General features: G+C 41.9%; 1 protein-coding gene across 1 annotated transcript; it reads left to right on the top strand.

Moving 5' to 3' along the window:
* Positions 1 to 556: 556 nt before the first annotated feature.
* Positions 557 to 11496, top strand: LOC124273906 (heparanase-like). The gene is made up of 10 exons (XM_046709249.1): positions 557 to 811; positions 3968 to 4113; positions 4766 to 4939; positions 5950 to 6118; positions 6603 to 6653; positions 7210 to 7410; positions 8437 to 8548; positions 9677 to 9786; positions 10470 to 10616; positions 11271 to 11496. The coding sequence occupies exons 1-10, from the start codon at positions 636 to 638 to the stop codon at positions 11494 to 11496; spliced, it is 1512 nt and encodes a 503-aa protein (XP_046565205.1). The 5' UTR covers positions 557 to 635.
* The last annotated feature ends 3604 nt before the right edge of the window (positions 11497 to 15100 follow it).

Genomic DNA, 15100 nt, shown 5'->3' with positions numbered 1-15100 from the left:
CATGAAATAAAAACAAACTTATATACTTACCTGTCTTCGAAGAACAGTAAAGTAGCTAGTCTATCACAGATGTACACTTAAAACTAGCGTACAACCATAAAACACTATTTCTAAGTTCAACGGTATAACAAGTGAAGGTAGATCACTATACTAGGGACCATGGGGACTTACAGTGCATTTGCTTCCTGCATGGACGTTCTCCATTATAGATTATCAGGTGTAATACATCTATTGTCTATAGCATGCACACACATGCGTAATACACACAAAAATCGTAATGTTGATGATTCTTATGTTTAGTTTTTTAATATCGTTATATCAACAATTCCAACTTGAATAAACCATGATGTTCGAGAAGTGACCATAACTTATAATTGCAAAGTACCAACTTTCAGACAGAGATTGTCACAGGATCTAGTCTACTTTCAATCCATGTCGCAATTGTCCACGCATATTGATAATGATAAGATAGTTTTATAAACAATAACCGACATATATGGGCTTATCAACCCTACATTTGTAACACAGATATAGCAACTACACACCTTGAAAACACGTAAAAGCTGTGATAAGATTATGAACTGTATAAAGGAGTTTCACAAAGGACCTAGTTCTCGTACCAACAGCTTGGCACCATGGCGAGAGTAACATTTGCACTTCTGTTAATGATGTCATCAATGGCAAGTTCTTTATCGACAGAAAACATATTGGTGAAGACGAACAAGGTCATGCAAGAAATTGATGATATGTTTGTCGGGTTCACGTTGGACACGTACTTACTTCGGGTTGGATGGGGGCAATTCAACTTCAGGTAAGCGTTGATCGGGACGACATAGTGACGTCCCCTGTCCTCTAGCAAGACGTGTTGGTCGACGGTTTGTCTATAAGGACGACAACGCTCGATCTCACAATGCTCGAATCGTCAGTGCTTACCTCCTTGACCCGTAAAGGTCCGGGTTAGAATATTGATCTTCAGTCACTCATGCTTGTCGTAAGAGGCGACTAACGGGATCGGGTGGTCAGGCTCGCTGACTTGGTTGACACATGTCATCGTATCCCAGTTGCGTAGATCGATGCTCATGCTGTTGATGACCGGATTGTCTGGTCCAGACTCGATTATTTACCGACTGCCGCCATATAGCTGGGATATTGCTGAGTGCGTCGTAAAACTAAACTCACTCACTCACTCACATACCTCCTTGGGCCAGCAATGAGCCCAGACCTTCCCCCCATTGAACATAGGATATGAGCGAGTGAGTTAAAATTTTACGTCACAAGGGCAATATTTCAGCAATATCGTGACGAGAATTTGAATATAAATACTAAATCCTTTTAAAGCCTGTCATGGATGGACAGTGTTACAGTGGAAAAAACTAGAATACCACAGATACAATTTAAAACTACTTGATAGCAATTAAAGGAAAACATGGGATATGATTGGTCGACGTGCGTTAACGTCATGGCCGCCGACAACGTTGGCTCAACTGCAGAGGAGTGGACACGCTCCTCAACCCGCCAATCGACGCCTCATACTTTGTATGCCTTGTCAAATGAGTGAATGTCTCACAAATCGCTGCCGTATTATGCACTACAACTCTGAAATCTTACCCCTGTGGTCGGTCATCTACTGTCATGCTTCATCACTTCACTGATTTCTCTATTTGTTTATCATAAGCATACAACGATTACAAGAAACTAATTACTCCCTACATTTTTGTAATCGTAAGTAATTTTCAGAGTATATCCTCTTTTTTAATTAATAATTGATGCATAATTAATGTATGACAGGCGTGGTATTTCTCCCACATGTATTTTATTGTTATGATATAATGTGTAATACCATTTTAAGCAGTGTTTAAACTAATGCCAATTGCTTATCAGCTCCCCTGATGAAACCTGATGAAAGAAATGTTTCCCTGTTATATCCTTATTGTTCATCAGCTCCCCGAGAGCCTTGAACCTGATGAAAGAAATGGTTCCCTGTTAATCCTTATCGTTCATCAGCTCCCCGAAAGCCTTGAACCTGATGAAAGAAATGTCTCCCTGTTAATCCTTATCGTTCATCAGCTTCCCGAGAGCCTTGAACCTGATGAAAGAAATGGCTCCCTGTTATATCCTTATTGTTCAACAGCTCCCCGAAAGCCTTGAACCTGATGAAAGAAATGTCTCCCTGTTAATCCTTATTGTTCATCAGCTCCCCGAAAGCCTTGAACCTGATGAAAGAAATGTTTCCCTGTTAATCCTTATTGTTCATCAGCTCCCCGAAAGCCTTGAACCTGATGAAAGAAATGTTTCCCTGTTATATCCTTATTGTTCAACAGTTCCCCGAAAGCCTTGAACCTGATGAAAGAAATGTCTCCCTGTTAATCCTTATTGTTCATCAGCTCCCCGAAAGCCTTGAACCTGATGAAAGAAATGTTTCCCTGTTATATCCTTATTGTTCAACAGTTCCCCGAAAGCCTTGAACCTGATGAAAGAAATAATTCCCTGTTATATCCTTATTGTTCAACAGTTCCCCGAGAGCCTTGAACCTGATGAAAGAAATAATTCCCTGTTAATCCTTATTGTTCATCAGCTCCCCGAGAGCCTTGAACCTGATGAAAGAAATGGCTCCCTGTTATATCCTTACCGTTCATCAGCTCCCCGAAAGCCTTGAACCTGATGAAAGAAATGTCTCCCTGTTATATCCTTATTGTTCATCAGCTCCCCGAGAGCCTTGAACCTGATGAAAGAAATGTTTCCCTGTTAATCCTTATTGTTCATCAGCTCCCCGAAAGCCTTGAACCTGATGAAAGAAATGTTTCCCTGTTATATCCTTATTGTTCAACAGTTCCCCGAAAGCCTTGAACCTGATGAAAGAAATGTCTCCCTGTTAATCCTTATTGTTCATCAGCTCCCCGAAAGCCTTGAACCTGATGAAAGAAATGTCTCCCTGTTATATCCTTATTGTTCATCAGCTCCCCGAGAGCCTTGAACCTGATGAAAGAAATGGCTCCCTGTTAATCCTTATTGTTCATCAGCTCCCCGAGAGCCTTGAACCTGATGAAAGAAATAATTCCCTGTTAATCCTTATTGTTCATCAGCTCCCCGAGAGCCTTGAACCTGATGAAAGAAATGTCTCCCTGTTATATCCTTATTGTTCATCAGCTCCCCGAGAGCCTTGAATCTGATGAAAGAAATGTCTCCCTGTTAATCCTTATTGTTCATCAGCTCCCCGAGAGCCTTGAACCTGATGAAAGAAATGGCTCCCTGTTAATCCTTATTGTCCATCAGCTCCCCGAGAGCCTTGAACCTGATGAAAGAAATGGCTCCCTGTTAATCCTTATTGTTCATCAGCTCCCCGAGAGCCTTGAACCTGATGAAAGAAATGGCTCCCTGTTAATCCTTATTGTTCATCAGCTCCCCGAGAGCCTTGAACCTGATGAAAGAAATAATTCCCTGTTAATCCTTATTGTTCATCAGCTCCCCGAGAGCCTTGAACCTGATGAAAGAAATGTCTCCCTGTTATATCCTTATTGTTCATCAGCTCCCCGAGAGCCTTGAACCTGATGAAAGAAATGTTTCCCTGTTAATCCTTATTGTTCATCAGCTCCCCGAAAGCCTTGAACCTGATGAAAGAAATGTTTCCCTGTTAATCCTTATTGTTCAACAGTTCCCCGAGAGCCTTGAGCCTGATGAAAGAAATGGCTCCCTGTTAATCCTTATTGTTCAACAGTTCCCCGAAAGCCTTGAACCTGATGAAAGAAATGTTTCCCTGTTAATCCTTATCATTCATCAGCTCCCTGAGAGCCTTGAACCTGATGAAAGAAATGTTTCCCTGTTAATCCTTATTGTTCATCAGCTCCCCGAAAGCCTTGAACCTGATGAAAGAAATGTTTCCCTGTTAATCCTTATTGTTCAACAGTTCCCCGAAAGCCTTGAACCTGATGAAAGAAATGTTTCCCTGTTAATCCTTATTGTTCAACAGTTCCCCGAAAGCCTTGAACCTGATGAAGGCCATGGCTCCCTGTTATATTCGAGTGGGGGGATCACTAGCAGAGAGCCTAGTGTTTGACCCTAATGCCGGTCCAGTAACGCACGTGCCTCCCCTTGGACAACCATTTAAACTCACTCGTAAGTTCATTTAACTTCTCAACCTTTACACTCAAATGCTATGATTGCATTTATTTTTTCAATGTATGTTTGTTCCTTTAAACCACATTCGGTTGATACCGCAGCTATGGTTAAAGTGTTCGCTCGTCGGTCCGGGTTCGATTCCCCACAAGGCCGGTCTTGCAGGACATATCTGGTGTTCCCCGCCACGTTATTGATGGAATATTGCTAAAAGCGGCGTAAAACATTCAATCACTCACTCACTCACCATAAGTAGTAAATGGTGTTACAAATATCTGCAGTTGCTTCATCTGGGACTCCCTGAGAGCGGAAGGTCGCGGGTTCGATCCTTGTCTGCGTCATTTCAAAAGACGTAAATATGGTACTTGTTGGTCCCTGCCTGGCGCTCGGCATTAATGGGTATAACAAGGACTGGTCGGCTCGGAGTCAGTATAATGTGTCTGTGTGGGGTATTCATGCTTCACTGCGGCATGGTATCTCAGTGGGCTAGTACTATAAAACCAGCTTCAGACTGGGCTAGTACAAGCAGCCGCACATACACATACACACGCATGCACGTCGTCATATGAGCGAAATATTCTTAAGTACAACGTTAAACCTATTTCACCTCACCTCACCTCACCTCACCTCACCCATTTGTGACTATTTATAGCTACGCGGTGGAAAGAGCTCAACGACTTTATACAGCATGCTGGACTGAAGTTGATATTTGCCTTCAATGCCCTTCTACGGAACAATGACCTGTGGGATCCTACGAATGCCGAGCTGCTGATGAACTACTCGTCTCAGAAGCATTACGACATCGCCGGCTGGGAGCTTGGAAATGGTAGGAACTCATATATACATAATATAAGCTGTTCAAGTAAATTCGGTATTCACCTACTTGCATTATGCTAATGAGTCATCTGTTGCTTAAACCCACATGCTAATGTGTCATCTGTTGCTTAAACCCGAAGTCTGCACGGTTGTTCCTGTAAAAAGGCTAGGCAAACAAGTGATGAATATCATGAGCACTACGTTTACGATGACACACAATACCGTCATCGAATCTGACGACCAGATTAATTGAATCACCTCTTGATATGACATTCCCGAGACTTCCGGTCACAGAAAGTAATTGTTGGAGTCCTATGGAGGAATACACACACTGTATTAAATGGTTTGACGGTGACATAATTTACTTGAATTATGTAAAAAAAAGTCCATAAAGAAGAGACAGTGATGGAACTTCACTGATAGGACTACGCTTATGATCTTGTGTGAAGAAAGCGTTCTTCACACAAGTGCTGACCCGGGTTAGAATTGATCTTCAGTAACCCGTGCTTGTCGTAAGCGGCGACTAACGGGATCGGGTGGTCAGGCTCGCTGACTGGCTTGACACATGTCATGGTTTCCAAATTGCGTAGATCGATGCTCATGCTGTTGATCACTGGATTGTCTGGTCCAGACTCGATTATTTACAGACCGCCTTCATATACATGTAGCTAGAATATTGCTAAGTGCGGCGTAACATAAATCCTTTCCACTCCGCTCCACTCCACTCCGCTCCACTCACACAACTGCTGGTTATGACATGATAGAAAGTATGATAGACCCAATTCCCCTAGTGTTTCTAAACATGGACAACGGACCCAGAATGCTGCTAAAGATGTGAACTCTTTCATTGCTCTAAGCTTGAAAGCTTCCAATACGTTCATCTCAAAATCATTACTCATCGGTCCCATCCCCAATGAAATGCTCAATCATTATTCCCACAATGCCAATCATACGTCACAGCTTTGTACCAACAGTTTTTATCAGTATCTATCGTTCTTATCTGGACCCGTCCCTCCACAGAGCCGGACCTGTATGTACGGAATGGACGGATAAATGTCACGGGGGCAATGATGGGCGCTGATTTCACGGAACTCCGACAGATTCTGGACAAATCCCCTTATAAAGCCAGCCTCCTTATTGGTCCAGATATGACCCCCCTTGACGGATACCGGGATCCAATGATGCGAGAGTAGGTAGAATGCACGAGACAAGGTTGTGTTGGAATAAATCATATTTGTAATGGTGCTGATGGGTCTCACCAAATGGGATGACGTCCAAGAACAGCATCACTTATCTCTCGCAATTAAGCTGAAAAGCCTTGATATACCTGGGATACTGCTCCAGGCAGCGTTAAAACTACCTCACCACTAACTTTCTTTTTGTAGATGGCGGTATAGTAGCGCTACTATATACATAGAACGTTTCCAATTGGTCACGGGTTTAGGTCAGTCAGTGCAGATGAGAATTTGTTCTTTCTGTCGTGTCATGGGCCTCTGAAATTGGTTAAAAGCGAAGATTGGTCTGTTAACATCTTACTGGTGCGCGTGAATATCCTCAAAGGGGAGGTGTGTTGCTTTGATGCAAAGGGTAATCTTGTTGCTTTAGTTGACAAGGGAAGGCCTGATGCTTTGGGTGTTCCATATTTCATGATAACAATATACACTTTTGTACAGGTTCCTCAGCCATGGTGGAGCTTCAGCTGTTGATGTCCTCACAATTCATCAGTACGTTTTCCCGTTATTTCAAAAACTCTAAATTTCGAATTTTTATATATTGTTCTCCCCACTAAAAGACAGAGCTAATGCTGTACCATGTCTGTCCATCGGAGTTCGTAAACATCACACCCCCCACCCCCACCCCACCACCCCTCACGAAAACCTGTTCCTGTGAAGCCACCCATGCTCTTCCAACAATCCAAATCTGATCAAGCAGCCATATTTGAAAACCTGCTTGTTCAAGAGTCTGACTCAAATTTGACCTTACGCTGTTACCAGCATTTTACATTTCCTCTCATGTGCAAATTTGACACATTTTGTTAAATTGTTATGATTTCAGTGTATTTTAGCAAGTTTATTGGCCGTGGTATTTATGCAGAAAATATTCGAATTGTAATTTGAAAGCAATCAACATTTGTAGCATACATTTAGCTGTTCTTGCTGAAATGTAAACGACAGTATTGCCATGAGCTGCAAGTGCTACTGTACTTTTTTAAAAGAATTTCTTTAACATCAAAACATCATTTATCATCAGTGGACAGTGTCGGTGTCTATTTGTCAACAGCTATTATTTCAACGGCCATACTGCCCATGAGGGGGACTTCCTGTCCCTGTGGTGGCTCAATAAGCTGGCTTCCAGAATGATCCACGCTGTAGATCTCATCAACGACTATCACCCAGTCAGGCCTCTGTGGCTGGGGGAGACATCCACCGCATGGTCAGGAGGAGCCCTGCACCTCTCGGATGCTTATGCAGCTGGGTTTTTGTGAGGATATTTGTTTATTTGCTGTCCAAAGCCGCACTTAGCATTGTGCAATGTATGACGGTGGTCTGTGAATAGCCTGGACCAGGGAGTCGGGTGATTGGCATCTTAAGGATTGAATTGCTGGGATACGATGGAATGTGTCAACCAAGTCAACGAGAGTGACCACCCGATTCTATTTGTCTCCTCTTTTAACAAACATAACGCAACTATGGGTTGAGGACCAATTCTTCATGCGACTTTTTCAGAAAGTATATTTTTAGTGTTGACGGTTCTTTGTGACAGGTATACGAGGGGTGTCACAAAAGTAGTCGGCCTCACCTAGAATATTATTCAAATGCAGCTGTTTTTATGTGTTATTTTTTATCTGTTTTATTTTTTATCAACCTCAAGCAAATTGCGTTTGCCATGTTCTAGCCTCACGATCCCCATTTTGTTTGACTCTTTATCTTGATAACCCCCAACCCCCCCCCCAAAAAAAATAGAACACATGTGAAATCTGCAATAAATGCACAACAAACTTCAACAAGCAAATGTACAAGAAACATTTTGTGTGTTTGAGATAGGCAGAAGTCCTCTAGTATCAAACGTAGATAGATATTACAGTACATAATGCAATTTGAAACTACAATCGCTTGTTAAAGTGGATCTTTTACATGTCTTCTGAATGCCATGACGTCTTCGATCAAAACTACCTCCGAGAATAGTGTTATGTCATATTACGGTTTCTGTTTTGTCAAGATCGTAATTTCCGAAGGAATTGGTAAAGAGAGAAATTAAGTCGTATTGTTTTAGAAAGCTGGCATCTAGCTGTCTCAGGAATTCACCTTGACCTCGTTGTGAAATCTCATCTGATTTTCATGATTTTACAGATTTGTATTCAATCAGTGTGAAAAAAAAAACCCTGATTTTAATGACTGTGAATCGTGAAACTGAATCACTAGAGACGAAGTGAGCATTGATGACAATTCAATTAGGAAATCAATTCAACAGAAGTTTGGTGAAGCCGCAGTTTGATTTTCTTTGAAGATGGTTGGACAAGCTTGGCGTCTGTGCCAGATATGGCATCAAAGGCGTCTTGAGACAGTCTCTTTATGGCGGCAACTATGGAGTACTGGAGTCCAGTATGGACCCAAACCCTGTAAGTATGATTTGTGAACGCTACAGTCAAAATTATTCCAGCCTCGAGTCTGGACCAGACAAACCAAAGTACCAAGTTCAGGGCCGTCGTTGGTTCAATAGCAAATGTTGCCAGTCACCAATCGGCTTAGTATGTTCGCTTGTACAAGAAGAGGTGAGGTGACGAGAAATGGGATTTAACGTTGTACTTCAGATTATTTCGCTCATATGACGACGTGCATGCGTGTGTATGTGCCGCTGCTTGTACTAGCCCAGACGTAAGCTGGTTTTATAGAGCTAGCCCACTGAGATACCATGCCGTAGTGAAGCATGAATACCCCACCAGACACATCATACTGACTCCGAGCCGACCAGTCCTCGTTATACCCATTAACGCCGAGCGCCAGGCAGGGACCAACAAGTACCATATCTGAACGTCTTTTGGTATGACGCAGGGATCGAAACGCGACCCTCCGCTCTCCGGGCGGACTCTCTAACCAATACACCACGGAGGCGGTTGTTCATCAAGAAAAGGTTGTTATGCAGTGTAGGTCGTGAGGTGACAACTGTGGCTCCAGTATCGGTTCATACGAATCGGCAGGTCTGATTGATCTGTTTCTTTGACATCACGACTTACATGCCTTTGCATGTGTTTGTGACATTGTTGACAGGTGGCTCTGATTGGACCGGATACGCTTATCTTTTCACGAACATCTGGTCTCATTACTATATAAATAGCGATCCATAACATCTGGTCTTGATCTGAATCATACAATCCACTCCACAGTTGGAAGAGATTTCTTATGCATAGGAAAATATTTTATCGCTGTAATCTGGTACATGTGGACCGAGTCCATGCCTCACCTGTATGGAATACCAGAAAGGATATCGTGGCGTTGTCGTAAAATCAACCAAAGTGCGACAACTGTCGCAATGTTGCGCTTTGAATTACACATTTTGTATTCATCAATGCGACATAATGACAATTTCCAAGGACAAAATATGTCGCCTTGACGCCCTTTGGTTAATATTGCCACTTTTTGCTTGTTTTTGTGAGGGTGACAATGCAACAACGCGACAATGTCCCTTCTTGGATTCCATAAGCCTGAATATGTAAATTGAGCCTTAAGCATTATTCCTGTTTATTAAGGATTACTGGTTGACCCTGCTCTACAAGCGTCTGGTTGGAAATAAAGTGTTCGATGTCACATCTCCTTCCAAGTTTGTCCGGGTGTACGCTCACTGCACTAAGATGAAAAAGTAGGTGGGCATTTCAAAAAAACATACATCCTCTGTGTATACTGTCTCACGAATCATCAATATGTTTTTATACTGTCAGTCGATATGACATTAATTTTGAACCCATTCACTCCTTGGTGTTATTTTGTGTCAGAGAATTTCATTTACAATTGAACCACGAAAACATTAAATTCTGCCGCAAAAAATTAATTGCAAATGTGTACAGTGAAAAACATCAAAAGGCCTGAATGCATGAAACCATTTAAACAACATCGTGTCACCCGAGTAATGCCGAGTAGTGATATAGAACCATAATAATTGACTCATCAATCATTTTCTTTGAAAGGCAGGGGCGATGGGGTAGCCTAGTGTTTAAAGCGTTCGCTCGTCACGCCGAAGGCCCGGGTTCGATTCCCACATGGGTACAATGTGTGAAGCCCATTTCTGATGTCCCCGCTGTGATATTGCTGGAACATTGCTAATGGCGGCGTAAAACCTAACTCGCTCACTCTTTGAAAGGTAAATTATTTTTAGACCCACAGCAATTTTGTTCCGGACATCCATTGAAGAATATCGATTTTTTTTTAGAATTCCGATATTTCAGGATGTACTTTTCGGTCTGTTGTTCGGTCTAGAAGGTGACATTGTCTTAAAGAGCATATCGAGTTAATGGAGTTCGACTTCAAGACATTTTCCACCCCTAGCATGTACCACTACAATCCCGGAAGCGTCACTGTATATGCGATGAACGTTAACAACGACTCGGCTGTCCTGAGATTCCCTCACATGCTGGGTCAAGGTCATCTGGATGTCTTCTGGCTCACACCCCAACGTGGCAGCCTTAGGGCAAAGTAAGTGGTGCCACGACTGAAGCCAATTTCTGACCGTTTGCTCTTTCTTATTATATGTTAATCGAGCCATTGCCAGACAACCGTTCTACCTATCTGTGAAGATCCAGGTTGATACTGATCTTCAGTAACCCATGCTTGTCGTAAGAGGCGACTAACGGGATCGGGTGGTCAGGCTCGATAACTTGGTTGACGCGTCATAGTATTCCCATGGCGTAGATCCGTGCTTATGCTGTTGGTCATTGGATGTTTTAGTCCAGACACTATTATTTCAAGGTCGTTGCCATATATCTAGAATATAGCTGAATGTGCCGTTAAATATAAAAAAACAACAAAACAAAACCATATTTGTCACGTGAGATTGGAGAGAAAAGAGAGAAGAGTGCGGTTGCCATTACGTGTAAGTTCGGGCGGTGGGGTAACGTAGTGGTTAAAGCGTTCGCTCGTCACGCCGAAAACCCGGGTTCGATTCCCAACATGGGTACAATGTGTGAAGCCCATTTCTGCTGTCCCCCGCTATGATATTGCTGGAATATTGCTAAAAGCGGCGTGAAAACATACTCACTCACTCATTCGGGACAAGACACGTGTGTTGAGCCCATCCCCCAGGCCATGCTGCCCTAAACTCACCCACTCACATGTAAGTTCATATTTCAGAGTCGTGGAATTGAATGGTAAAGCCATAACATATACCAATAATGTCATCCCACCTCTACAACCAAAGACAGTCACATCCGGGTCAGTGACAATCCCCTCCTCGTTCTTTCGGCTTCATCGTGGTACCAAACGCAGACCTCGCCGCCTGCAAGTCACAGAGCCAGGGACCAGTCATTGGCTGAAACAGGAGTTTGATCTTGTAACTGTTAAAGGTTGTGCAATATAAACACAACAATTGTATTTGTAAATCTCATCTTGTCTCGGGATTTCCCGGCCTGCGTCGTCAGGCACACTGCAGTCGCTTACGTTTACGTAAATTAACGCCAGCGTAGGGCATTCTTGTTCATGACATAGCGCCGGACAGTCGGATGTTAACCAGAAATTTGCGTCGGAGTATACGTTTTAGTGAGATTCAGTTTCAAAGAAAAGACACAGGGGTGTGGGAAGGGGGGAGGGAGGGGGGAATGCAAATGTCAAAGGTAATCGATATTAACTTCATCAAAGCAACAAAACCGTTCTGTGGTTCTTCAGTGGTCAGCAATAAATGCTTGTCGTATGAGGCGACTGACGGGATCGGGCGACCGTTTTGATGCATGTCATCGTGTCCAGACTGCTTAGGTCCATGCTCATGATGTCAATCACTTGTCAGGTCCAGACTGGACATGATCTGAGTGCGGCGTTATTAATCAACAATCGAACAAATCAGTAGAGAAGGATACTAGAGCATAATGACAGCTCGAGACATCAGTTCCTTTAGAACCTTGGGCGGTATTCTAAAAAAAAAAAGTCTTAGATTTTTCTTAAGTTTTGTGTTAAGGTTTTAAAAATTGACTTAGCTAAGTCAGAAACTCAAGTTCGTATTCATAAAGTGACTTCCAAAACTTAGCTTAGTCCTCAAAAGGGTTACCTCTGGGACGGTAAATTCTTCTACTGGCATATCTGGCAGCCATTTTTGTCAACTGACTTAAAAGTTACATAGAGTTAAGCCTAGCTAAAAGCAGGCTTAGGATTTAAGTCGAAAATTACACAAACATAAATCCAATGCTTTTTGTGAATATGACTAAGAAAAAAACATAAGTCTTAAGTCAAAACTTAAGTTTTTATTTGGAACTTAAATCATCTTTAGACTTGAGTCCTTTTAAGAATACCGCCCCTGGACATAGTTTTTATCGGGACATGAAGGTGCGGTTGGGTTGTCTCATGGTGACAGCGTTCGCTCGTCACGCCGAAGACCCGGGTTCGATTCCCACATGGATACAATGTGTGAAGCCCATTTCTGGTGTCCCCCGCCGTGATATTGCTGGCGTATTGCTAAAAGCGGCGTAAAAACATACTCACTCACTCATTCGGGACAAGACTCGTGTGTTGAGCCCATCCCCAGGCCATGCTGCCCTGTATTATTGTCTATGTATCGACAATATAAACAACACGTATCTACCAAGACAGCAAATCAATACTATTACGTTAGGATAACAACGCCCCTAGAACCTCATCAGTGTATGTTCACAAAACTAGTCCATGCAGATAAACATTCAATATTTTCTCCTTATATATAGCATGTTTGTCTCGCTTTTTGGCTACAATTATCCAAACACGGTCTTTTCATATTGACAGCCGAAGGGTACAAATAAACAACTCTCTGTGCCATTGGGTGTGTTTACAGCTAATGGAAAGGAAAACGGTATCAGATCAGACTTTTGAAACGTTTAAAGATTTCTGTGATATGAATGGAAGTGTATGAGGATGTGGGCGGTGTATGTATGCATGGAGCTTGATCGTGTATATTTAATATGTTGTATTGTTTCAATAGACTCATATATCTTTTTTAAAATTTGGGTTGGTTGGTATATTATATGTTGAAAACATTATTACCAATTTACGCATGCGTGTTTGTGTGATACTAAAGTGGATAAATGTTTTGTAGTGAGTGAGTGAGGTTAGTTCTACGCCGCACTCAGCAATATTCCAGCTATATGGCGGCGGTCTGTAAATAATCGAGTCTGGACCAGACAATCCAGTGATCAACAACATGAGCATCGATCATGCATGTCATTAAAGTGCAACCATATATGGTCTGATGACTAATAACATGTGATAGTACGGGGTGATGTATTGGCCAGTGGCTAGTCATCTTGGTTGCACATCGCCAGCAGAACGTGTCTTAAAGTCCTCAAGTCTCCATGATTAAAATGTGTTATTTGCAGTGGTAACCTCACCATAACATTCATCGATTTATCAAAGTTATAATTTTGAAGTCCTCTGGTTTTAAAATAAACTAGTGCTCAAAAGAAACTTTACACCGCAAAATAAAAATTCATAAGAATTCACAAAAATAAACATGAAGTGACAAAACCATACAGAGCCGGATGCCCTTGTCACATCTAGTGTCATCTCTAAGTGATAGTGATTCAAACACATACTCATGATGTAATCAGAGTCGTACAACTGACTGTGCTCTAAGCGTGGATGTATTATGAAAATTATTCATTGATAATATTACGAATTTTGGCGCTTTACTTGCAGGTATAAATACATTGTAAATGTTTCAGAAATATTTTCCTCTCACAAGGTGACATGGTATCACCGACGTATAACATCATTCTATGCAATTCTATCTAATGTATATCTACACAGTATGTCTTCAAAACACAACAGACCCGTGAAGATCCGGGTTAGAATTGATCTTCAGCAACCCATGCTGGTCGTAAGAGGCGACTAACGGGATCGGGTGGTCAAGTTCGCTGACTTGGTTGACACATATGCCACATATCCCAATTGCGCAGATCGATGCGCATGATGTTGATCACTGGATTGTCTAGTCCAGGCTCGATTATTTACAGACCGCCGCCATATAGCTGGAATACTGCTGAGTGCGGCGTAAAACCAAACTCACTCACTCCCAACAACAACACAGAAGAGGAAGTACAGCTATACTGAAAGAAACGCTACTGTTGAACTCTCATGCTTCAACAATTACTACTCCAGCTATATTCTACCACCAACTACCCACTCAAACACTCGGGTCATATTTAATGTGCCCGCACTTAACATACTGAACATTTTCTTTCAGCACAAACCTTTCATGACATATTCCTGCGATAAAGTAGCTAAGAGGTAAGATAATGCCTACATGAGTTGTGTTAAGTATTAGTCATTCACATGGTTGAGTACGTACGGGCAATCAAACACTTATGTCAGCGCTCAAACACTTTGTCAGGGCTAACGTTGGTAGTATCATCTATTATGCTGTATGATCGTCCTACATCTTTTGATCATACATACTTGTATGATTTTGACGCTGTGAGAATGTAGTTCACTACATGTAACTATGGCAACGCTTGATGTAATACGCTCTGCATAAAATCAGTAGACACCTGTTGATACACCAGGTAGGATAACAAGATGAAAGAGTTCATACACAAAACTGAATTGCCTGAAATTCTAACGATTCTGGAAACAAACTAGGAATGTAAAAGAAATCAAGGTGAATGCGTGAACAATGAACGTACCTCAGTGAACCTAACTACTGACTCAAAGATATTTTGGAAGAATATTAAGGAAATGCAGAATACAAAAAGTAACCATAATCCCAGAGATTAAAAAACAATGGATTTGATATTCTGAAGATATATTTAATCAATCAGCAATTGAAGTAGATTCTGATTTTTAAATGACGAAGCTGAAAACCAAACAATAGAAAGCAAGAAAATCTCCACGACATCATGGTATCACAAAATATGAAATCGTGCCGATATGAATGCTCTGAAAAACACCTGACTGGGATCGATGATCGACAGTTGACAATATAATTCTTTTAAACGCTATCATGT

This window comes from Haliotis rubra, unplaced genomic scaffold, assembly GCF_003918875.1.
Source record: "Haliotis rubra isolate DU_JTF1 unplaced genomic scaffold, ASM391887v1 Scf1856, whole genome shotgun sequence".
NCBI lineage: Eukaryota > Metazoa > Mollusca > Gastropoda > Lepetellida > Haliotidae > Haliotis > Haliotis rubra.
The sequence above is the reverse complement of the archived record's forward strand: the minus strand, read 5'-3'. Positions and strand labels throughout refer to the sequence as shown.